Source organism: Sander vitreus, chromosome 16, assembly GCF_031162955.1.
Source record: "Sander vitreus isolate 19-12246 chromosome 16, sanVit1, whole genome shotgun sequence".
Lineage (NCBI taxonomy): Eukaryota > Metazoa > Chordata > Actinopteri > Perciformes > Percidae > Sander > Sander vitreus.
In genome coordinates, this window is record NC_135870.1 from 14,354,072 (window position 1) to 14,381,239 (window position 27,168).

A 27,168-nucleotide genomic window follows, 5' to 3' on the forward strand; every position below is an offset into this window, starting at 1 on the left:
GCGTCATATTGAACGTGGCGATGCCAAAATCTTCAAACTATTTTATCATTAAATGTCTTCTCATTGCATATGAATGGAGACAGTGGGAGGGAGCCAGAAAAAAATAATGTTTCTCTTTGAGCTTCTTGTTGCTCTCAGGATTCTGTTCACCAGGGATGGAGGAGGGAGGTGCTGGGATGCTGGGTGTTCAGTTTTGTGTGTGTGTGTGTGTGTGTGTGTGTGTGTGTGTGTGTGTGTGTGGCGGGGGAGGCTTGTGTGATTGGAAGGAGTGAAGGTCTTTCATTTTATCGTGTGGTGTCTTTTTTCATTTCTTGGCTGATTTTTCACTGGAGGGCTAGTTCCATTCACTTGAATTTATTATTTCTCGCACTGAGGAAGTTGATGAATTTGAATATCTGTGAGCGAGTTTGTGTGTGCCTCTGTGCGCATTAATGCTTGCGCGAGTGTATGCGTGTGAGCATGTGAAGCGCGCGTCTCTCTGTGTAAGGGAGCGACGCTTTCATGGCTGTTTCAGATCTCTCTGCCTCACAGTTCGACAGAGCGAAGGAGCCAGGAGGGAGAGAAAGATGGAGAGATAATGGGAATGGAGGGTGAAAGAAGGCTAACACAATCTTTAATGAGTTTCCTTGGCTCTCTTTGCCTGTTTCTGGGTCATGGTCCCCTGGCTACGGATGTGGGTGGACTGAGGACTATAGAGCAGAAAAGAACAGACTAAGCTAAGGTCTGCTGAAGTAGACTCCTACATTAAACAGTCGTCACCTTCATAAAGACATGAAGGATGATAAGCTCGACAATGTTTCAGCGTTTTTTGTTTGATTAGAGAGCAAAAGAAAATTGATCAAAACAACTAATGATCATGATCTTCATTTCACCCAAACTGTATAAGGAGGGGGTTACTCTTAAGGTCAGAGGACACTTAGAGTTTTACTGCCTCTGCTTAATTAGCAGCCGATTAGGAGCCAGAGAGAAGTTGGAACTTTTTCTGTTGAGATCACACACTCACAAACACTCTAAAAGAGAACTTAGCATCATACCCAGAAACACAAACACTTTCATAACAGTACACAGACAAACCCTCCTCCCTCGTCGTGGTGAGGATGGCTTTGGTCATTTTCTGATTGGTTCCCCCTGCCCTTTCATTTCCGAGCAATCAACTTCAATCTCGGGCAGGTATGGAGGGAGAGATAACATTAGAGAGACATCGTGGGGAGATATCTGCTCAGCCGAGACATTATTTAGTGCCCCCAAAGCATCCAGGAGGCAACCTCTGTCAGACAACAAGGCTCCAGCATGTCCACACAGGACAGCGAGGCGGGTAGATAGAAGGACATGGAAGAATTACTGATGGGCTGATAAAGTCTTTTGTTATCCGAACAGTCTGCCTTCCTGTTTCTGTTCTCCTGTGCTATGTTTCTGTCTGTCTGCCCAACTCCATTTTGATGTCTCAATCTATGTCTGTCTGTCTGAGTTACTTTCACCGTCTTCTCTGTTCTCCCTCTACCTCTCTCTCTCTCTCTCTCTCTCTCTCTCTCTCTCTCTCTCTCTCTCTCTCTCTCTCTCTCTCTCTCTCACCTTCTGTTTCCCACTGTATCTCTGTCTCTATTACTCTGCCTTCTTTCTTTCACACTTGTGAATAATTGATGTCTACCGGTTCAATGGTAAGAATAGAACAGTTCTGGAGGTGACAAATGGGGTGGCGAATAGGCTTCATCCTCCTCTCTTCAAAGAGTTAGAAAGTTAGCCGTGCTCGCTCGTGGGCGTGTATGCCCATATATTTGTGTGCCTGCAGTGTTTTGTGGCACTGTGAGCATTTGTTCATGTTTGTGTGTGAGCGAGTGCGCGTGCACATGCAGTTGTGTGTATGTTATTTAAGACAGGGAGATGAAAGGGAGTTGTAATTACAGGGAAGCATATCTGTCTACTGCAGAAGTATCTGAGGAATGGCACAAACTGGGCCAAAAGCCTGAGGTCATTAGATCTGCTGCATGTGTATGTGCATGCATGCATGTGTCTGTAAAGTAGTGTGTGTGTGTGTGTGTGTGAGAGAGAGACAAAAACAAAGAGAAAGAGAGGGAGCAAGAGAGAAAATGGGAGAGAGATCAGCTTATAACTTCAGTTCCTCAGAGTCAACCTCTGAACTCTGCTTCTCATTATTGGCTCTGTCTCTCTCGTTTCTCAGCGGTAGCTGGTTGTGGTTAGACCAAGCAAAGGCCCCGTTTCTGTAAATCCATGCAGCCTTATTGCCTGAGAGGAATCCCAGAATTTCCTGCACTCTAAAATACACTTGTGTAAACATTCCAAAATATCAAATGATAGGGATTTCTCTGTGTGCTGTGCGAATGGATAATCCCATGCAAAGACTGTGGTTATAATACACTGTCCCACTCTCTCTTGTCTGCTTTCCTTTCTCTCACAACCCATTCTTTCTCTCTCTTTCTGGGGCTTTCTGCCTCTGTTTTCAACCTCTCCCTCCCTTCATATTTCCTTTCATCTGTTCCTTCCTCCCTCTGTCTACTTGCCCTCTCTCTCTTCACAGTTGAGGATGAATTCATTGGGCTCGGTGATCTGCCGGAAACCTTCCCTTCAGACCCCCCTGAGCCACTCCCTGTGTTTTTGATGGAACCCGAGGAAGCCTACATAGTCAAGAACAAGCCGGTCAACCTGTACTGCAAGGCCACGCCCGCTACCCAGATCTACTTCAAGTGTAACAGCGAGTGGGTTCACCAGAAGGAGCATACTGTGGAGGAGCGGGTTGACGAGAACTCTGGTCAGTAAAATGAATCAGCTGCATACATATTCAAATGTGGATCTAAATCAACTGTCTCATAAATAATTATATTTATGTGTAACAAATTTGGGAAAATTAATCTTGAACACTAATTAATGTCTTCATGCTTATGTTTTTAGAAACTCAAAGCAGTCGGTTAAGGAATAATGAAAGATCATTGTATTGGTTACATTTTTTTTTTTAAATGGTGACTTGAAGCAGGACACAGGATGCGTGTATTGCTTTATATGTCCAAACATTCACCCCGACTTCCACCCTATGACTTCTGTATTAGTAGATCACACTTCCTGGACTGGCAAAAATGTTGCCTGACATCATTATTCAGGAAGCAAATTAGTAGAATAATCATATTTTGTAGGAGGTGGGGTACTGTAAATCAAAACATGCACAAACACACACAATGTTTGTCTGCTAATCACTCTTGCAGGCCAGTTTATTTGATCAATGAGTGGCTTCACCTTATCTGCAGAAAAAGGCTGAATGAGGACATCTTTCGTTTTTTTGGGGCATACTAGCACAACAACTTGTGATAGGTGTGCCTTTCGGTGTGTAGTGTGTGTTTATGTACATGTTTGTACAAATCTAGAGGAAGTAGAGGTAGCAAAGCTCCAGCAGGGTTGTTTTCAATAGGATTCAGCCCCTGAAGGCACCAGAGCCATTACACACAACAGGCCAGCACTGATTGGCTGCATTCAGCTGCTGTATTGAAAATTTAGTTCTTTCTGTCTCCCAAAGGTACCAATCACATCGCATTTACCCTTTTCATCCCACTGTTTTGCCACACACACGTCTGCATGCTCACACACAAACACACTGACACATAAGAACACACTTACATGCACTTCAAGGATCAGCAAGTGTTCTGTTGCATGTTGTATCTGAGGTAGTTCGTGAAAAATACCATGCAAGTGCTTTTTCACATTGTTGTAAGCACAGGTACAAGATACAAAAGCAGATACACCAATACAAAAAGAGTGTAGCAGCCAGTACAAATATAAAAGGAGTATTGGAAACTGAATCCCAACCTGAAATCCTTTCATTTTGACCTAGTGTACTTTAGGAAGAATACACAGATCTGAGGATGTGTTTCATGGTTATGATTATGACAAAGAAGATGGTGAAGGTATCAGCGGCTCTTAGCCTTTGTGTCAGAAGGTTTTGTGCTAAAAGCATCAACATGGAAAACAACCCACACATCACACACACACCCACTGTACACAGCTGTATCCACAGGCTATTTACTGCACAGATATTCATTCATTTATGCCCTTGTGCCCCACACACGCACACACAAACACACACACAACTCCACTAGAGCCCAGTGGATGTGTGTAGTCTCTCTCAACCCACTCCATTGCGCTCTGATTTCCCCAGATTGACAGAAAAGGAGCACCGATAGAAACTGGCCTGCCTGGTCAATACCACTGATAGTGTAGCCTGAAGAAATTGTATCTCTCCCCTCCTCTCTCCCCACCCCCTGTGTTTCTCTTTTTCTTTAGTCCTCTCTCTATGTCTCACTTTCATGTTGGAGAGAACTTATGACCTTATGAAAATAAGATGAACTGAGAGATAATGAGATTAAAAGAGTGCAAGAGGCTGAGAGAGAGTGAGGGCAAAAACTGCAAATGGTGGTGTTCATTTAGGCTAAAGGCTCCATCGATCTTTATCCAGATGTTTGACATGTTCATATGACAATTAGGTGCTGTCCACTTCATATCCATGCACAGGAACAACAGAGCTGTTTGTTTGTGTGTATCGCATGTGTTTGGCACTTGAAATAGAGTAGTGGTCTTGTAAGGCATGACAACAGTAGGGTTGGGCGATGGAAGTTTAAATCTCCCAAATAAGTGCCTTTATACAGTACTTTTGTCTCATCAAGGGTGAAATACAATGCAAATAAAAAGTATTCACCCTCTTTGGAAGTCAAAGAACAAAGTGTTTTATTGTCTGACAACATTAAATCAAAGTAGATTTTTTTTTTTTAAACCCAGCAAAACCTGCACCATTAAGACAAAAGAACACAAGCAATTCTTGCAGTGTCCATATGTGCAAAGCATCTATTAAATACTGCATGAACTCAATACTGACTTGAAGGGGTGAAACCAGTATTTTTTATTTCAAATTTTGTAATTAATTTAGATCACTTTTTAGAGATCTGTTTTCAATTTGATATTAAAGGGTCTTTTTTTGTTGATCAGAAAAGCCACATGGAATCTACTTTGGTTCAATGTTGTACCACAATAAAACATGAAAACTTGGGGGGTGAATACTTTTTATAGGCACTGTATGACACAAATAAGAATAATTTATTTAATATTTACATCATAACAACTACCTCCTGCTGAAGGCACACTTTGTGGGGCATCAATAGTTGCAATGTAATCAGCAATAGGGGGCATGATTCACTGATAGTGTGATTCCCTGCCCAATGTTCTTCACAGCGTGAAATAACTCACCTGCAGCTCTCGACTGCGGCTTTCCATGAGACCTCACGCAGGTATATTTCCTGGCTAAAGGCTTTCTAATCCAACGGATGTGACACGCAGTGGGCCATGTGTAGTGCAAGTGCCACGCAAATAAACCTGCAAAAATGAAAACGTTTTGTAAAGTTCAGCTTGAGTGCAGAACCACTCTGACGTGAACTGAGACCAGTTTTGCGTGAAATAATGAGGACGCACATGATAAAAAGCCATACATTCAGACCACATGTACAAAATGTGACTTAGCAGGAGGCAACAATGAAAAAGGTGGTGAGAAGGAACAAAGCGTGATGGCAATTTTGACAAATGGCCTTCTCCCCAGTGATGATTTAGCTTCAGAGACTCACCCTGCTGTCACCTGAACAATGTAACATTTACCTTCCAGTGTTGAGGGCAGGTTGAAGTCCGTTGTGAGCAAAAGGAGCATTGATCTTAGCGAATGCAAATTAATTATAAGTAGGCACAGCTAGTGTAATATACACTGGAGACAGCTTGTCACTCTATCTGAGATATGAGTTAGAAGATCAAACAGGAGTACTTTTCATCTGGCCAGATAATCAGAACACTTACCCCCCTCCCTCCTCCTTCAATGGTCAATTCCTCCTTTTCTGCCTGACTGGTCTGATCAATATGTTAGCCAGTGCTAACACTAAGGAGCTAGGCTGGCTCACTTTAATGACCACATTAATAATGAATCATCTCCAATGAGGTACACTTCTTCAGCCTATTAATGGGACCTATTGTAGAATCATTTCTACTACTAATGGCCACATTGACATGTGTGAAGCAGCCCCTCATCACTGGTCCTGACACAGGCCACACTTGCTTTGCCCCTCTTGATTGCAAATTGAATGGAAGTCTGTTTTGTTGTTCTCCTTGTAATGCTATACAGTGTACTAAGAGCTGCTAGCTGAGCAAACACATGAAGTCACTGGATGAGGTCAGCAGGCTCAGTTCAGAGCCCTGCTCTTCTGCTAGATTGATCCTTTTGATGTGTTGAAGTGCAACACGTCAGTAATAGTTTATTCCTGCTTTAGTAATAGCCATGAAGTCATGAATTACTCTTAAAGTAGACTTATAGCTTATAGTCATCATCGTCACTTGAGGCTATCTTATGGTGCAGAGGGCTTATTCTAACAATATCAAACAAATAATTCACCACTGTTGAACCTTCTTCAAAAAAACGGTCTGGAGCACAGACAGAAATTAACAGATTCTGGCGTGTGTTGTACACTCTGAGAATTAATATCGTCTTATTGTTTCCACTATTGATTTTCCCTCTCATACTGTGTGTGTGATGTTCTCACATCCATCACATCCATCCTTGACCTTCTCAAACTAACAGTACACATCTTCTCACAAAACATTGGCATACAGTACAGACAACCACAGACACACACCCTTTGACGCATGTGGACACACACATAAATGTAGAAGCAAATGTGCACACAAAGACGCGGCTGTTCTTCTGCTTGTTGGCACACTGTGTAAATTTTACATGAGAGCTAAGCTGGTGTGTGGGATGTCACTCTGCTTGGTGTGTGTGCCAGAGCAATGAGGCTGTGTGAATGCACTGAACCTGAAATAAAATGGCATGTTCATTTTTTAACCATCCAGTCTCTTTGCATTTTTCATTCAACCAGAAATTCAGACACGTACTGCGTAAACCTACTTGAACCGAACAGATCTTGAGCCTTTGTACAAAATGTGCTCATCCAGAAGAAGAGTATAATGGTAATGGTCAAATACATAAAAAAGTAAGCCATTAGGATTCCTGTTCCATTGTAGCAATATAACAGCAGTTATAATCATTTGTATGCTTTGTGATAAGGACTCTTTCCTGTCACAATGTCTTCATCATGCAAACTAAACTGAATGGAATGTTTGGGCAATTAAAGGAACAAAGCAATTGTCATATGTTCCTAACATCAAAGTAAAAGGTAAGAATTTCCAAACAGATCATTGCCTTGCTACCATTTTCTTGATAAATCTACTGCAGCATGAGTGAGCATACACAATATTAACTACACTGATTTTTTTTTCAAATTTCAATTTAGATTACTGGCAAAGGTTCACAGTGTGTCTCAGAAAGGTCCATTTGATCTCTAGTTCAGCAGGTAGTGAATCACAATGTAATGAATTAGATTTCAGGCACAGATTATGTTACTGATTGAATGAACACTGGGACACGATGAGTTATCTGTGACACAATTTCAAGGCAGCTCATGATAATGATGTCACATCAACAATACACAGCATATCTTGGGTAAGCTCAGTTAAAAAAGAAATACATAACATGAAATATACAGTATGTAGCTCGAACAATTGTTTAATTTGCTTGCCACAGGGCCATTTTTACAGAAGCGTAGTTGTATAATCAGCATAAAAAACACAGCTGCAGCTAATGAAAACAATGAGGATTTTTGATTAAGCTAAGTTTAAAATGACTTAATACTTTATTGTTATTAGTTTTATTGGCTGCTGTTGTCCCCAGTAGGTGATTTAAGGGGGGATAGCACACCCCTTGTTAGCAAAATGACCAAAATACATTCCTCTTGTTAACCTGCCATCCCCCCTCTCCATCCTCAAGTGGCAGAGAGATTGCAACGGCAGAGGGCTTTTGTTGTTGAATATGTTAGTCTAGTCTGCCTAACTAACTCTTTGATCCTTTATCTGACTGCGGTCTGTGCAAGTTAGACTCTATGATCCCGGGCCATGGCTCTGAAATATCAGTAGCCTAACTGTGTATTGATAAATCCATGATGCTGTCCGTGGTGCTGAAGTAGTAGACTCATTTCTGTCAGTTTCGTCTTGGATCTATACTATTCTCTGAACTACAGCTTATATAGCGGGTTACTTAAAAGAACCGGTCTTCTCATCACTAGGGTGCTCCCATTGGGCCATCCCGTCCTGTTAAAAATGAACAAACCTTCGCAACATGTTAGCTAGCTAGAGATTAGCACTTACACCGGAAGCTGTAGGATCTTTGCTTATTGTTGTTTTTATGGTGTCCGTAGTTAACTTATCTAAAGCCTCTTTCTTCTCACAATTGTTTTCCAAAAACTGGAGGAGGAATAAGGAGGTAACTGTTACCATGCTTAAATAAAGGCAGATCGAAGAGTTGGCTGGCTAACTATCCACACCTAAAAATAGTCAGAGTTAGCTCATTTAATAAAACGTTACACTTATGTTTGGACAAACTCCACTTTGTACTTCTGAAAACATCATTAATTCCACAACTGTCCCCTGTTTGAATTGGCATGCACTCTGTGCAGCCCTTTTAATTTGTGTCTCCTCAAAAGACACCGGCCTCATCATTGTGATTGAATTGCCAGGCAATGGTGTGCACTACGGACAGAGTGTTTGGGATGTTTGTGAAAACTAAAAAACTAATTTTAAATTAACCTTAGCCATTATAATGTGCAAAAACATAGAGTATAATGTCTGTATAACAATAATAAGATGTACACATCCCTGTTCATGTAAACAGATTGTTCATACTAGTTTGTCACTTGACAATGACTCAAAGCTTCCAGGCAGCAGCAGTGTTGCGGTAAGAAATGGCAATATACTGTATAGGGTATAGTGGTTTGTAGTGCTGATGACAGGATCTGAATTATAGTAGACAAACAACATAAATCTGTGGATGCATCCCCCCTGGTGGTAATGCTGTAGGGATTGCTCCTAGGCACACAAAAGGCCCTTCAGTAGTAACTGAAGTACTGGGCAATAATTTGAATGTCACAGTCCACTTTCACATAATTGCATGCTGACCAGGTACTTGAGCATGACAGTTCCAGGAAAATGACATCAACTTAACTTTTTTTTCCAGTGGGTTGCACAACCCCTACATTTAAACCTCATAGAGCAGCACTTTGGGGATGAGGTGGCATTGGATATGCACAGCATGATCTCAGCATGTCTTCGAAAAAATCTGCAGAACTATTGCAGCACTATTCAATACGTCAATGTGTCCTGTAAAGTGTTTCCTACATGAAATCCTGGTTGTTCTAGAGGCCAGCAGAACTAGCGACTGTCTTAACACATATAGAATAATTATCTTTTGTATCAACCCTGCTCATGATGGGTTCAGATATTCGAGGTAAATCCAAGTGTTATGTTCATCATTTCATCTCATAATGAAAATACGCAGTCTGTCTTACTGTAGTACATTTCTTACTTTTACAAGGACTTTGTGACATCACCATTGTCCTCACAAATATCCCATTCAATCAAAAAAGGATAATGGATGAGCTGAAATAAGGCATGATATTGCATCTGAAGCATCTGTAGCTTCAGTGAATGCTCTCGCACCACATAATCCAAACATATATGAATGCACTCAATTCCTATGCTCGACATATACACACGGTAGCAGCAGCGTAATCTGCTCTAGAGGGGCAGCTGTGGGTAGAAGCATTTGTTTTGGGAATGATTTGTTTGTTTGGGTCCTGGCACCCAGATGAGCAGTAATCAGAGGAGTTAGCAAACAGGATTGTGGTAGCCATGACGCCGAGAATCCTCCCCCACAGGGCCCGGACCCAAACAGTTCAGCGCTCTGGCTCTGGAATCAGGGCCAGGCTGACACACACACACACACACACACACACACACACACACACACACACACACACACACAAATACCCAGTGTCAAAGCATGTAATGTGACTGATGTAAATTGTACTGATACGTTTGATTGGATACTGACGTTCGCATTGATCTCTCCCAGGTGATAGAATACAACATTTCAATGTGTGGATTGTGTGATGGTAGTGTATATGATATCAACTGATTCATTTGTGGTCTGTTTAAGTGCCTCATTTTGTTCTCTGTCGCTATGTACTAAAACTTTCTCACTTTCGCTCCTTTCTGTCTTTCCTCACAGGCCTGGTAGTGAGAGAGGCAAGCATAGAGATCACTCGGCAGCAGGTGGAGGAGCTGTTTGGGCCGGAGGACTTCTGGTGTCAGTGTGTGGCCTGGAGCTCTGCAGGGACCACCAAGAGTCGCAAAGCCCATGTCCGCATCGCCTGTGAGTATTCTCCCCCTCCCTTCATCTTGCTCTTTATCCCATTACTCAGTCTTTATCTTCTCTCTTATCTTTGTATTCCTCTCCACACAAAATATCTTGGCTGCCAAGGAAATGTGTCTCGCAGACCGACTTGTGCATCATGACAGATTTATAGATTCTGGAGATAGAGGCAGTGAAAAAAAGGTTTTTACAAACATGGGACTCAAGTGTCCCTTTGAACTTGAGTTGGTAAAAAGCCTACAGAATCTGAATCAGTTTCCTTGTGTACAGTATAAACCTATACTATATAGTGCAGAGGAAGGGGAGAGCTGCAGCAGTGTATACACAGTAGAAAGGCTACATGTTTATGCCAGTGTTCCCTCTTTTTTTTCCTGTAGGTGGTCCTCATTTGTTCTCTGCCTGTATTTGTCCTCCTACTGAAATGCATTACACAATTATTTTCCAAGTAACGAGAAACATTCTGTTCTCTAAAGTTTGGGCTCATTTTTAACTGTTTCCCAAAAGATCTGCCAATCAAAATCTGAAAAAGTTATAAAATCCCAGAGGACATGGTGAGGAAAGCAGAGTTTGTAAGAGTAGCTATAAATGTGACATCAAGGCAGTGCTTCTGCAAGACAACACTTATTACATAACACAACTGCTTACACACTTCTTTTGTAGTATCAGCTAGATCATCACACGTTCAACTCCTGTCTAAGTCATTACAAGGCACCGTGACTGACATGTCATGTTTTGACTTGTGGCAAACAAAATGCAACACCCACTTGCAGCATGTGTCACTTGCAGCATATCAATATATTGGTATCACTGCTAGATAGGGCTTGATAGTGATATCACTTGAGCTTAATATTTGGCTGGTATCTCAGTGCCACTGTCAGAATGATTTCATTTTCACTTAGTAGCACAGTATGGAGTCAATATCCCTGGTTTTCACTTGGTCTATTCCATTTAGAGTCAGTTAGCAATCATATACCGGTCCCTCTCAATTCATATCTCACCTAACTCTTTTCCTTATCTTTTTGTTGTATCACTGTCGCTCTAACTCTCTCTCTTACTGGCCCCCCTGTTTCCTGTATACATTTCTTTGAATTCAGTGTATTCCCTCTTTTTCAAATACCAGAAGCTCTTCTCATTATTGCTTCTGTTGTACTAGCCTGGTGAATCAGAATCATGCCTCTCAGTCTCCCGCCGAGCCCACTCCCGCTGCTCCACCTCCTATAATCACCCATGATGAGCAGCCTTCCAGCACTAACCTATCCCTCAAATCACAATGGACCCCTCTTCCCCTCCCATTAGCTTCTGCTGAATGGATTAGCTCCTCTGCTGTGCTTTCTCTTCAGGCAGGCTTCTTGTCAGGGCCATGCTCTATCCTGTTAGGCTAATGGAAACTGGGCTTGTTTTCCTCTCCTCTCCCATCATCTAAACATATACAGTTTAATCAGACGGTGAGTCAGAGCCAGCGCTGGCGAGTTAAGAGGTTGTTTTGTTGAAAAAATGCCTTTTAGACTTGCAAAGAGGCTGGTCTGACTAAACGTATTGTCCGAGTTTCTGTGTGCCTGTTGGAGGATGAGAGAATGTGTAAAATCCTCGTGATTGCCTTTTCTTCTTGTCACCTTGTTTTGATTGGCCACCATAGTTGGGAAACAGTGATTGCTTGCCAAAGAGAGGCAATAAAAGCATGTGCACAGAAGCAAATTAAATAAATGAATCAAATTAACTGAAATGCCTTTCTAAAGATTGTTGGAGGGTAATGTTTACTGAGAAAGCTGGAAATTGATTTTCTTATTTGTTTGGGCCTTATATTTTTATGAGTATAACATAACAAGTAAAATCTCAACTTTATTACTAGTGATATTACTAATGATTTTTTTTTTTTTTGAAGTCTTAATGGTCATTCCTAATCTAGGTTTGCATTAGTACCTAATGATTTACTAAGCGACGATGTTCCTGAAGTGTAAGGCTGATGTAATTTAGCTTGACAAGTAGCCCAACATATGTACTTAAGGTAATGGTTGTCATATGTGTATCCTTCTGAGGGCGACTGAGGCTGAAACATTTTGTCTGCTGAGGAGGGAATGGTGTGACTCCCACAGGAATGTCGTCTCAGCTGGCCCCACACCCTACAGTGTCCCACAGTATTGTTCAGGGTTACGAGAAGTGAGAAAAGGAGACTCCAGAGGGGAAAGCATAATTTAAACCGACATCCAATAAAACATACAGTGCAAAATAATCACTTGCATGCTATTTACTGTGTTTCAGCAAGGATAATGCCAAAGGTTTGCAAATCATGATGAAAATAATACAAGCACTGGGTGTTTCATTTTAGTTTAACAAGCTGTAGTTGATCTGCTACTTGAAGAATGACTAATACAAACATGAATATTTCACATTAATGCACAAACACTGGCCTATGCCATTAATACTAATAATGTAATGCAGACTACAGTATCCTGTGATTTATATGTTTTGTACAGTAATGCATCCACTTGGTGGTAGTTGTGGCAGTAACAGACTCTAGTTTAACACTAAAATAATAATAAAAAAGGACTGTGGGTTTTCTGGCAACAAAAACAGAAATGTAACTAGGCACACAGAATAGGAGGGCTCTGCCTCCAGTCACATGGTGGTTTTGTTTCTGGAGAGAATGCTGTAACAAACACAGGTTAAGGACCAGTTCCTTTTCTTTCTCATTGTTTCATCCATGCAGCCTTGGGTTGAAAATCAATTGGAAATCTGTTATTTTGCAGTACTTTCGATACTATTGAATGTATAAGAGATCGTATCGTTTTAAACGTGTGGTATCGAAAAAATATCAATACTTTTGATACGTTTCTATGGGTTTATATATGGCTCTAAAGTCCAAGTTTTTACTTCTTCTCATGATAAACAATCTCTTCCAATTTAAAGCATGTTTGGGCCAAACCATGCACACTGGTGTTGGCTGCTAGGCATTATAATCAATTTTAAACCACCAAATGGCATGCTGCGATACTAGTGAAAAATTGCATATTCTTCAGTAGCTTTAACATTTAATTCATTGGATTTGGATGAAGTGCACAATAGTACTGTATATCATGAAGTGCGCCCCAGTGAAGGAGAAGGTGTGCCTACACCTGTCATACTGCGACGATATCTTTTATCTTTCGGAGGCAGTTTGAACTAGGATCCATCTCTACATTTTGTAGTTATGACATCAGAGCAACAGTAGAATGACTCTTACAACTTCAAACAACAGTACCCCTTTGAGACAGATTTGATCCTTTCCATCTTAAGAAAAACAAACAGTTTGTTCCTGGATCAAATTCCATAAAGCTACATCCCAGAATATGCCCCTCTAGTCATTCCCTCTTTTAATTTCATACCAGACTTTTACAGAAATTGCTTTCAATTCAACACTTTCAGCTTTTATAATACATTGAAATTTGTGGAGTTATGGCTTATCCCCCTGAAGACACGCATATGCACAGGTTGAATTGGGGGATTTCATTGAATTTGTTATTTTAAGGTTCATTTATCCAAATATAAAATTAACCTTATGAAATGACTATAGGTATTATTTTGGGCCTCCGGGTTTAGCCTGATCATGTATTCTGTAATAAGAACATGATCTAGTTTCTCCTGCAGGGGATGTGGAACAGTTAGCTGAAAAGTGTCTCTAAGTTAATGTCTTCTCATGTAATAGCTATATATGAATAAAAAGAAAGCAAGTAATGAATAAATTGAACCTTGATCTTGATCAGATTTTAGGGATGTCTCTTGATATTGCATGTATGCCTACGAGAAACTAGTGCGAATGCCCTGTCTTTGCTATATTCATACACATACTTCAATCTCCCCAGACATTGAAGAACAGTTTTTTTCCTATGATAGGTGTGGGTGCTGTAGCCTAAACATTTCTACAACAATTGTACCCAAGAGTATTAGACTTATTATGTGCCGTCTGCTTCAACGTCTAAAGTACAATTTCTGCCATACATTCTGTGTCGCTGTGACTGAAGGGGCTTTCAGTCTACAGTATACTCACATCTAAACCTTGAATCCAAAACCAATGTGCTGTTGTTGTAGCTATCTAATATAATAAATATATTTTATCTTTTTTATGTTGGCACACAATGTCAATACCAGTCCGTTACTGTATTAATTGCATTCTGTGAAGAAGAATTGCCATATCTTTTCCAAAGATAGAATCGCTGAACCGGGGTCATTTCTGGGTTTGTTTCCATGGACACAGTTAGGTGTAGGTAGAAAAAGAAACTGAGGAAATGTGTTGCTATCAGAAATGTATAGATTAGAAGTAAAGTAAACACAGACTCCCAACACTTGTCTTACTGTTGCAGCCTTTTTTGCAGTTGTATTAGAGCTGGCTCTCACACAACATTTAACATGTACAGTATATTTCTTGCTTAGTTCAACCCTTAATGTTTTGAGCTTGACTTTATGGTTTGCTATAACCTCTCAGGTTGTAGTTATAGCAAAGACATCATTTTCAACTTAGTTTGTCTCCCTCTTCAGTCATGCTTGTCTCTGTTAGCTAGACTAGCTTGGTGTTAATGGTGGCATAGTTGCAGAGTTCAGTTCCTGCCAGATTCTGTATGTAGAATTGTTCTATAAGAAAAGCATGTCATTTTCGAGCGTGCTGTGGTGGTTACTGCTTTAGATTGAATGCGTCAGTAAAAAAGGCGGGTGTTTTCTACGAATATTGCGAAGGCTGTGGAAATGTTATCAGTGGAGTTTGATTGTAGATTTGATGCTTCAGTAACTCCAAAGTTCTCAAATAGAACTGTAACTCCCCATTAAGTCCTCTTCTCTCTCCTCCCTCCCCTCTGTTGTTGTGTATGATGCCTGCTGCTCCTGTCTCAGTCTGTGCAGCAGATTATGATATAGGTCTAATGGGCTTTGGGTTCCAGTGTAGCATGACACCTTCAGTAATCCTGCCCTGTCAGCTCCATCAGGGCTCTCACACCATAAAAATATTGGTTTTTCATTGGAGGGCAAGTGATCCCCTTCTCCCTATCTTCCTTCCATCTACTTCAGGCAAGTTTATCTGTGTGAGAGAGAGATAGAAAGAGAGCTTACATCTCAGTTACGGTTTCCAACATTTAAATACACACTGTTTGCTCAGTGGCTATTATTATTGATGAGTGACCCCGCCTTTTATTTTGATGATTTATTGTTAGTATACCAATACTATTATTGATTGACTCAGCATTTAATATTAAAGATAGCTCTTAGAACAGCCCTCACATATACCTGTCAATGACATAGAGGTAAATATTGATTCAAAACATACTTCTGTCTGTTCATTGTAGACCTGAGGAAGACATTTGACCAGGAACCTCTCGGGAAGGAAGTGTCACTCGAACAGGAAGTGCTGCTCCAATGTCGCCCACCTGAAGGCATCCCAGCTGCTGAGGTAAGGTTAAAAGACATTTCACTGAGCCAGTGCAATGTAGTTGTTAGGATAATTATAGTTTTTGTTTGAAAAGATAAGTTCTAATATGCACTTATAGGCAGTTGTGATTATCCAGATTAAGCCCAACAAAAAGTTCCTCGCCTCAAATCCAATAAACTGGCTGCTCTGAAAAGGGGTTTATGTGAAGAGCTTTACTGACTTTTTTTTAGGGTCGGTTTCTGCTGAAATGTCGCCATCATCTCTGGTGTGATTGTTTAAACAAAAAAAAGTATATAATGGGTAGCTAAAGTGCTCATCTCCCACCTAGTTGTATATTTAGCACATGTATTTATTAGCATGTATTACATTTTTTGGTAATGCCAGTCATTGGTTCTGTTCTTTTATAAAACATAAAATGGTGAAAACTGTGTTGATAGCAGAATTTGCCTTCAGTTTTGAACTCTGCTCATTTCAGAAGTTGTAATGTAATAACAATAAATAAATCTGATACAGTCCAGCGCACAGATAAGGAAATTTTTCCACCACTGCCTGGGCTATTTAAGCTGTTTGGGTATTTCCTGAACATGGGCCAGTCATTGCAATTTGGTCAGAGGAAAGAAAATTTTAATTATCTGCTTTAGGGAAAAAATAAAATAAAACCAGTTTTGTCCCTGTGTTACCTTAGCTCAGCCAATATCGCCCCCATGCTCTACTTCCTCCCTGCCCTACAGTAGAACACTGTTATAGCTGCATTTGAAAAGACTCAGTTGAGATTGCAGGAACATAAATAGCAGATGAAAGGGTGGTTTGATGGGTGGGGGGGCTTTGGTGGGTTTTTTTTTTGAGTTGTGGGTGTTGGGACTGAACTCTGTAAAGGCTTGTGATTGACCTGGAAAAGCCGAGTTAAGTGAGTGGAACTGCACAGCATTTATCCCCGCTTGAAAGTGCTGACAGGCTAAATGGACTAAAGTTTGGGACTGGCACTCGGCAGACTCTCCTTATACAATCCAGGCTTCAGTCTGATAGTACTGCTCTAACAGCCATATAGTATTGGTGATTCTGCCGCCTAGCTGAGGTCTCTCTGTCAATCCTGGATTGGCTCAGTGCAGCGATTAAAGACTCAGCCGGGGTCCAATCATGACACATCTATGCTTTCTGAGAGTTGCTGTGGCAACCCAGATGTACAATGAAGGGTAAATAGGAGGCAACATTAATAGCGTTTTCAGTCTGGGTAAAGTCGGTAGGCATTTGTGTGTAATGCACAGTAAGTAGAATCAGTGTTATTTTAATGTAGCTATCAATCGGGAGAAAAAATAATGTGTAGTGGGAAACATGTTTTACATTATGAGGTCAAAATTTAAGATATAATGTGTGGTATTTGTAGCATATTCACTTTTTCTAAAAGAAAAATAGATAAACAGATTGTCTAAAATTCTCCCTGCATGCATCATTTTCTCTATTCTGACTAAAAACAGTTTACTTTTCCTTCTACAATAGAGTTGGATTTTGTGTGTGTACAGAGGCACTTTTTCAGCTTCTTTAATTACTCGCACTAACCTAATGGCTTCAAAAAAAAGACAACAGTTCCGTTCCACAAGTTGTTTTTCCTCTTTTTTTCTGAACTCAAACACAGCTGCCTCAGTGAAAAAAAGGACAAAACTGAATGCTGCTTTTTCATCTGTTTTTCAGGCCTTTTCTCACACAAGCCCACCAGAGAAAAAAAGTCTTTTGACTTAGTCTGTGGTTACATATGAATCTGCAGAAATGTGTAGCAGCCGTTGTGAAGGAAAGATCTGTCATATTTCACCCACAAGACAAAAAATAATATAGAGGGGATGAGATAGGCTGAAGGCAGAGGGAGAGGAGCTGTTGAGGTTTGTCAGGGTAGGATCCAGTCGGTTGTTGTCAGGCCTCCAGTTGGCTGTCAGTTCGCCCTGCGGTTCCTTTACAGGCCTTTGCCTAGCGAGGGAGAGGCTGGCAGGCTGTGGCTGAGCCATAAAACCCATACTCTTACTGCACTTTTGTTAAATCATGTGGACTGTATGTGATGGACATTGTGCTGTTTGGCATTGAAAGCCAAGAAGACAAGCAGGACACGCACGCACGCACGCACGCACGCACGCACACACACACACACACACACACACACACACACACACACACACACACACACACACACACACACTGTGCTCACCGTGCATACACTGTATAGTCACAGCCCCACATTTCCACATATATGTGCACATGTTGGAGTACCAGCAAGGATGATAACATGTCTGCATGCTCATGCACACAATTACATGCTGCCAACAACTCAACTGAGCACTGTTAGTCTATTCCTCTATTTTATAGAGTGAACAGTGTGATTTTGGCTGACAAGCTGGCAGAAAAAGATTCACTGCTGATGAACTGGAAGAAGGACTCAGACATTTGTGCTTCCTCTTTTCAAACATAATAAAAGAGTTGTATCAGGAAAATCCGTTACTTGGGTTCATAGTCATTATATTACATACACATTTTATTGTCATTGTTGATGGTACTAAAATGAAGTTTTACTGTTAGAATAGTGTCCCAGCTCACGTTACAATGGTTGCAAGCACTGGCATTTTTTTGACACTTTGAGGTTGTTTATATTTTTACTTCAATTTTAATTAAGATATTTTGTTGAGATCGGCTGTAATCCCATATCTTTGCAGCTGTTTTAGATGTCAAGTTAGCAAAGTACCCCCTCCCACACACACACACACACACACACACACACACGTACATTCTCCGAGCTACGAAGCCCACGTTCTGGAGAATCAGAGTAAGTCAATCACAATTGGTTTTGAGCTCCGATTACAAAGTGGAACTGCAGCATTTGATGTTATCAATGTGTCAGCCTTGTGTTCTGTCTCTTTGTCCTTCCACTTTTCAGATGATTTACATTATAGGTTTTCACAATGGTTTACCACAGTAATGACGTTCTGTGATTCTATTTAAGTGGTTTTGGAGTCTTTGTTGGCTTCCTGCAGCGGCTATTGCTCAGAAAAATAAACATTATGCTGAATAATCAGGATTGCTCCTGTGATGATGCAGCGACCTTTTATAACAGATGATATAAAATAGTTACCATCAGACAGGTTTTCATATTTGGAGTTGAGTCTGAGGTATTCTGGCCCTTATTTATGACTGGTTATTCACACTTGATACATTGATTTTCTGCTGTAAAGATTGTCCCTGAGTTGTGGATTACACACACACACACACACACACACACACACACACACACACACACACACACACATACACACACACAGAGAGAGAGAGAGAGACAACAAGCAGCCAGCATTTATTTTGGCTCTCCTTGCAAGAATTACCAATGGAACTTTGGCCTCAGAGGACTGAAATACTGCGAGTGAGGTTTCTGAAATAGCACAAGGATTCAGTCATCTGAACCTCTTGCATGGTCTGAATACATTAGACACTCACCAGGCTCCCTAAAAGTCATTGTTACACGTTTCCATGAACATGAATATTTGATATATACTTAATCAAGAGCAGAAGGAAAATGTAACTGTTGAGACTATTCTAGGAAGGAAAGGAGAGGGAGTGATTTGGTAGGGAAGGCTTTGTTTCTGTGTTACGTGGGCTTACTTGCTGGGTGCTGCCCAGTAATAAAGGTAAAGATAGGGATGGAAGACTTTTCATCAGCTCAACACTGATCCTTCTCTTTGAATACCTCCATGAAGCTCTTTTAATCAACATCTTAAGGGCCTCCACAGAAGTAACAGTGGCCTCTTTTCATACTCAAAAACATGTGGCAGGCTCATAAAATTGACTTAAATCTCCTTTTGTGAAAAAATTGCAGCTTTATTGTTCCTTTCTCTTTTCTTCTCCCATGCCCTCCATCTCCCACTCCAATTGAGAGCACTTGTCACAGCACCGAGAAAAAGACAAGAGTTCAGAGGTGACACAGCACAGTGAGCTGCTGAGCCTGTTTCCATGGAAGCAGGATTTTAATTCAGGCATCTCCCCAGTCAGCCGGGGTCCTGCCGTGTTATCATGGGTAACGAGTCATTGATGCTCTGCAGGGAAGAGGCCCTGCTGCCATGATTAAGTCCATTGGCTTTACCGAGAAGAAAGCCAGGAAACACAAAGATCTTTACTTCACACTCCCTCATCCAGAGAAGTGAGAAAACTAAGTCGGATGAATTTTGACAGCTGGGACTGCAGCCAGAGCCAAATTCAATGGTAATGGTTTCACATGCAGTTCTGTGAATCCATAGGGACAGTATATGTTGTTATTAAGCTCAAATTATGTTTCCTCACTTTTTGTTATTGACTAAATGTGCTGATAATGACTCTCAACATTGAGTGTTATGTTATAAAATCTTATCTGGCTCGAATATCTGGACTGTGGCACTTAATGGAGATCTAGAATCTACCTTTTCCCACACATCAAACCATGTAAATGTCAGTGATTACTGTTGATTTTAGGTCCAGTTCCACTTAATAGGCGGAACTGCACAAACGGAAGCTTGTGAGGTCACCTTGTCAAAAAATATCTGAGTGCTTCCTCCCAGTCCAAATGCTGTATAGTGTAGTTATGGGGGGAGGGGGGCAGTGAAACAGGAAGTGTGTTTTCATTAAGGTTACCCTTGGGAGAGAAAGTGTCAGGAGGCCAGACCAAATCCCTCTGGCAACCAACCAAAGATTGCTCTTTAGGCACTCACCTGTCAATCGCTGCAGTTTCCCTGTGCAAAGGCTGTGATTTGCTCTAATAGCCCAACATTTGTGAGCTTTGCTGTCCTCAGTTAGTCACTGCCCTTTTTACTGTTACCTCCTATGGGTCAGAAGCACTGCTTGGGGCTCTAGTAGGATACAATTATGTAAACTGATACTAGAAAACAAAACCAAGAAACTACCACATACTATTGGGGCTACAAGAACAACTTGTGCATTGAAATCCCCTATGCCATTCTTTGTGTTTTTTAATAAGAACAAGAAGAAGAACAATAACCTGCCATCACAGCTTTCTCCCAAATCCTTTAAGTGAACACAGCTCTTTGTTTACAGTTCCAAAAAGGGCATGAAATGATAAAAATCACATTTCTCTACGCAACCTGGAATCAGAGGGAAGGTGAATTGGTGGATGCCAGGTGGTATTTTCATTTAACATGGGAATGAGACGCAAGTTTCATTTTGGTTTAAAATGACTTTATCACATTAAAATGATTTTTGAGCTGTTTATACTGAACTTGTAAACAGCAGCATTTTTATCCCTACTCTTGAAAGTAGTTTAGTACTGTATACCGAAAGAGTTCTGACCTCTATCAGTGCACAAAAAACCCTCTCCCTTGGTGGAGATATCAACTGAGCTTTTCTAAAGGCCAGAGGAGTCTCGGGGAGACCAAGGACTGCAGAGTGTATCGCACAGTTCTCCAGCTTGCAAAGCTGCAGCCTTAGTAATGGTTTATAGTAGTTTATTATTTGATTTTTCACATAAAAAGGGTGTGTGTGCCATGCCTCTCTGCAGCCAACTTGTACTTGTCCACCCACACTTGAATGTATCAAAAGATTTTGGCTTAAAAAAATGATGTACCGTATAATTGCAGAAATCCCATAGTCACATTATCACCATCGAAATATAAATAACCGTTTCGTGGGCCAAAGATAATCAATATACCAAAATCCTTTTTTTATGCCTCAATAACCAACAGACAAAAACAGAGTTGTAAAAACATAAACTCCCCCAACTTTATGGGGCTTGCACAGTAGGTGGTGAGTGATTCTAGTAATCATATTTTAAGAGGCATATGAATTGCGCAAGAGAAAATGGAGAGAGTTGTGTTACAGCAGTGAAGTGTCTGCCTGTCCTTGGAGCTGGTTTAAGAAATGGCTGTTCTCCTTCAGCAGACTGTGGAGAGCTTAAGGCAGGACTGAGCTGGAGGAGGTCATTACTCCTGGCTCGAGTCTCAGTGATCCGTCTTCTGTATGGACACCTGAACCACTCCAACAACTCCACTACTAACTCTGTTACCTCAACCTCACTCCTTCGCCCAACCACCATCCCATTCCAACTTCTCTGCATACTGTACACACTCAAAAACACACATACAGATATAGATACAAGCAAGCAATACAGGCATACACGCACATACAAACATTCTTTTTTCATCACACCTTAAGATATCACACCTTAGTGCATTTCAGCTTCTTAATATTTATACCTCTCACATTTGTATTTTTGTCATGCAGGCAGATGCAGAGCATATGGCTTGTTGTCTCGTAGTGAATGATTGAATAATCAGTTTATAACCTTTTGTGGCTCATTCTCCAGATGTATCATTCAAGCCTGCGGCGGATATATACTGTAAAAAAAAAAAAAAAGGTAAATGAATAAATGACATTGGATAGATAGTTAGACTTAATGTGCAGGAGCAGGAAAGCTCATAATGACTTCTCTGTCTCATAGTCTCATACATTTCTGTGGAACTTATTTTTTTCCTCCCCGTTCTTCCTTTTCTCACCCCTCTCCACCCCCACACTCTGCTGTACGTTCTATTTCTGACACAACAGCAATGAGTAATGAATGGTTTTGCCTTGCACTGGTTTTTAACAAGTGAGTGGATTGTATACAGTGTGTTCTGTATATTGGTCTAATTAGGGTTGTGCTGGCACACCCTGGCAGAGCACTGAAACATCCCACTCGATGGTTACAGCCTGGTCTGCAGCCAGTTATGTTTGCTAGTGGGAGAAGAAGTGACAGTGGAGGGACACCATGGTGGGTCCCTCAAAGACCTGAAGGCTAAATGTGTGTGCTCTGCTCTAGCATCCTGTTTTAACATGAATTACATCACAATAAAGACACCGCTTCCATGATGTACACCACAACCCGATATATTCTGGTCTGTGAATTTTCCAGCGCTCAAGAGATGAAAAAGCTGTCTCCTCTCAGTCAAATCTTTCTTCTTTGTTTACCTCTCACTTTAGTCTTTCCCTACTCACTCATTCAGAGTGTTCACCTCTTCAAGACAAAGTAACCTTTTTCCTCCACTCCTTGTCTTTATTCTGACTTGTCCCTCCTTGCCTCTCAGTGATGACCAGATATTTTGGCACACTAGTGACGTACTCCTGCTGCACATACACCTGCTCTCCTTCTCACTCATCTATCTCCTTCACCTGTCTTTCTCCTGTCTGTCTCCTTCTCTTCCTCTCTAGGTTTAAGTTTCCGTCTTACTGTCTCTCTCTGTCACTTGGCTGTCTCCGACCAGACCGGAAGACTCCCTGTCTTTATGACTGTTGACGTGGCAATTTACCTTGTTAATGAAAAGAAATGTGCCAATTACCTCTCCGGATGTTTCACTGCCAATCAGACACTAACGAGCTGCGAGAGTCTGTGTGTGTGTGTGTGTGTGTGTGTGTGTGTGTGTGTGTGTGTGTGTGTGTGTCTGTGTGTGTGTGTGTGTGTGTGTGTGTGTGTGTGTGTGTGTGTGTGTGTGTGTGTGTGTGTGTGTGTGTGTGTATTTACATGTCTGTGCAAGTTTGTGTATCTCTGTGTGCATGTTTGAGTCTGTTGGCATGAGATAAAGTTGAACCAATGCAATATGCGATGTATTCTTCTGCTGAATTGTATTAATTTGAAATCTTTTCATAAGTGTGGTGTAGAGATCGGCTTACCTTTTCGTCTCTGGATTTATTAATGAGTCCTAATTATAGTCGGTGCAGAATAAATGATGGGTGAACTGTTGCTCACTTTTGCTCTCTCACACGTTCCCACTTCTGACATGAGTTCCTACCACTCTCTGTCCCTCGTCACTCCGTCTCCCTCCCACCCCTCCATCTGCACTGAAAAGCTCCTTTGTTCAATTTTTAATTACCTTCTCATATGAAAGTGCTCTTGACATCTGAACGCAGCACGTTTGGAGAGGCTGCCTGTGTGATTGGTGTAAAATTGGATAACCACCTCTTTGTATCAGCTGTCAATCTCTTTTCGAAGAATAGACATTTTACTTACTAATGCCCTGTGCTCCACACACACTAATGTGAGCTCTAAATAACAAAATATTTATAATGTCAACAAAACCCATCATTTCTCTTGTTTGCATCATCTTTATTTGTTTTTTTGGACTTGTGTTCACTTCACAAAATGGATCGGATCACTGTCAAATCTTTGTTCTCTAAACACAGAGGTCCTTTTCTCTTGTCATATTTGTTAGTTAATTCAGTATTAAAGATGGTGATATTGTAAAACAAAAACAACTCTTATTCAATGAATACATTGTTGCATTCACTATAATCACTGTAGCCTCCGTGGAATCTATAATTTGATGTGATAATAGTGCATCACTGCTGTCATTATATTGATTACATTTTTGAGTTTAAGATAATGCACAGGAGTTATTTACCTTATTTATAATGTATTTGTATTATGTATGTTATTAGAGGACCTTTTAAAAAAGATATCTTGGGTGTTGAAACCTCGAGGAGAAAACGTCACCAGAAGCTACAGTTTAGTGAGTTGTTATTGAATTTCGTCTGGTGCTCCAATCCTGAAAGTCATGACAGATGTCTAACTGCCACCTCAGCAGATGTCAAGGCAGATTTGTTGCTATAAAACTAAAACAGAAGCCAACTTAAGAGCACAATACTAAAATTCCTAATTATATACACCTATCATATATGGACAGATTTTGTGATACATTCCTGAGTAACCATTAACCAATGCTGTGTTGTTAAACTGAGATTGAAGCATCATTCTTACTGAATGTACAGTAGATTTAAATGTCTATATACAACATTCAGAACAATAATATAGCAGCAAAGCTTCTCTGTTCTTTGTTTTGGTAGCCGGGCCGACCATTCGTGCACGTTAGTGCATGTGAGTCCCTCCCTTTGAAACTGTTGGCCCTCTTGGTGTCTTTATACTGCAGTTCTCATCAACTTGTGTAATACAGTAATAGCAGTTTAGGTCTAGAAAAGCAATTTATAAATAAAATATATTATTATTCTAATTAATAAAGCTTCATAAAGTGTATAGTTGTAAATTAAATTAAATTAGCAACTGCTAATGTAAAGACATGCTTTTCTTTCTGTGTGGCAAGTGTTACACCTACTCCTGTAGCATCATGTTGAGGAAAGAAGTCTGAGTGTCAGATGCAATGCATACATCGCAAGTTATGTCATGCAGCACTTTATTGCATTGCGCTCATTAGTGAGAGAGGTTGCATTTCAGCTAGGAGACGGCTTGGGAGGGAATCCTTTCCTTCCTGGCTGCATGACATTGATTCAGCTAATACATGTTTATGGAGGAAAACACACTCATATGCACCCAATCAGCAGAGGATGTACATCACGCTTCCAAAGGATTTACTGTAAACCTCTGCTGATATTAAGTTTGCATCCAGTGTTTGTTCATATGTACTTTGTCATGGGGATAGGTGTTATATGAGCTGAACAATTTTAGTGTTGTATGCATTGATTTGAAGGAGGGCTGAGTTGGAAGAGTTTAAGTGTGAAATAATTGTGTTGTTGTATTGAAAATATTTTCTTCTCAGCCTCTCCAATGGGTTCCCACTGGAAAAGAGAGCAGGCAGCTGAGGTGTGACGCTGATGGCGTCTTTGATATCTGCCATCTCAAGCAAACACAGACACTAGTGAAGCTGGTGATGCATGTAACTCAGTGCATGTCACAATCAGCCCATCTTCTCTTTTGAGAAAGTTCTAACAATGCTGGTCTTCCAACAATGCCCAATGTGTTGTACATATCTGCACCACTACATGTCATTTCTGTGTTGTTTCTTAAGCAATCTAACAACAACAGTGAGCCCGCACACCGTTTTGTCTTGGCAGGCCTTATAACAGATTATTGTCCCACTTTTTTGAGATACTTTATCTCTCATGAGAAATACCCTTTATAAACATCCTACTTATCTTTGCCTGTACTGCTCCTTAGGTTCTTATCTCTTATCAGGCCTTGTTCCTTATGGAATATCACAATACACAGGAAGTTAGCTATTTGCTAGGCCTCCCAATTGCAGGACAGCTCCTTTGAAGAAAACCAGAGAACCAGCAAATATTTTTAAATCAAAGTGGCTACTGAGTGTGAGACAGCATGTGTTATTCTTTTAGAAACTTTCAAAACCTTTACACCTTTTTCAAGAGAAAAAGGATATTGGTGATTTACAGCCAAATAAAAGCTCTAAATGGTCCCCTGTTTTGTGATAGCGCCAGGAGTTCAATATCCGTATCATTTAGAGAAATGAAACTCATAAGGAAAGGTCAGAGAGACTCTCAGCTTCAGAAATTGTGGCGTTTTCTTTTCTCTACTGTCCGACAATGCTGCTGTTAGTGTAGAGCATTGTTCTAGGGGGAGAATAAAAAGAGTGTGATAGCTATTGACTTTTTGTAGCAGGACCTCAGAGACGTAAACAATTGTGCTCTAATCCTGGCACTCGCTGCGATTTGAGAAGTTAGGCACAGACAAGAAAAACTATAGCTGTTTAAACACTTTGCTGTGATTTTTCTACAATTTAATGAGGACAACCTTCTTATATGGCCTCACAGCATCTGTTTAAAATACTTTTCTGCTGTCTCTAAGCTGTCTATCTTTTCCCTTTTTTTCATGTTGTGCTCTTTTCTTCGTCTTAGGTGGAGTGGTTAAAGAACGAGGAAGTTATCGATCCTGCAGATGACAGAAACTTCTACATCACCATTGACCACAACCTGATCATCAAACAGGCCCGTCTCTCTGACACTGCCAACTACACCTGTGTTGCGAAGAACATCGTGGCCAAGAGACGCAGCACCACCGCCACAGTTATCGTCTATGGTAAACTACTACTGTCTTAACACTGAACGACAATGAGATCCAAAAAACAATTAGTCTCACTCTCCTAGTCTATATCCATGATGATCCACTCCCGGGATTGCTCCGGTGCTGCCCGAAATTCGTTGCCTTTTGCTTTCTTTGTGTTGGAATTTTAAACTCTGGTGGATTTATGAGGACTATGGTTAACTGCTCCTCAGATCTCTGCAGGCTAAATCCAGACAGCTAGCTAGACTGTCCAATCTGAGTTTTCTGTTGCATAGCTAAAACAACTTTTGAATGTACACATGGTCCACCCAAACAAGTTCCTTCCTAAGGATGTTTTGCAGCGGCACTGTCAGTGTGTCATTGTTTCCAAGACTATTGTGATTGGTTTAAAGAAATGTCAATAAACCCACATTTCTCTCAAGTTTTTCTCCCATTCTGGAATGCTGTGTGGACTAGCCAGACCCTCTTCCGCAGGACTGTGGAGGAAGGTCTGGCAAAGTGAGACTACACATCTCCTGACCTGCAAACTCTTCCTCCCTACTGACCACATGAGGGATCAGTAGAGTCAGACACTAGTGCAGAGGACAAGTGTTGAATTCCTATAAGAAGGCAGCTCAACTCATTCACATACAACACATTTCAAAGTCATTCTGCATAAAGCAAATCCCTGTCTCTCTCCCA

The 27,168-nt window shown here is 40.9% G+C and overlaps 1 protein-coding gene across 1 annotated transcript in view; it reads left to right on the forward strand.

Moving 5' to 3' along the window:
- unc5cb (unc-5 netrin receptor Cb) overlaps window positions 1–27,168 on the forward strand; it is a 118,664-nt gene that overhangs the window by 61,348 nt on the left and 30,148 nt on the right. Inside the window, exons 2-5 of the mRNA XM_078270736.1 lie at window positions 2,537–2,767; window positions 10,154–10,297; window positions 15,607–15,710; window positions 26,322–26,502. Coding sequence (XP_078126862.1) covers window positions 2,537–2,767; window positions 10,154–10,297; window positions 15,607–15,710; window positions 26,322–26,502 — 660 coding nt within the window. The remainder of the gene's footprint in view (window positions 1–2,536; window positions 2,768–10,153; window positions 10,298–15,606; window positions 15,711–26,321; window positions 26,503–27,168) is intronic.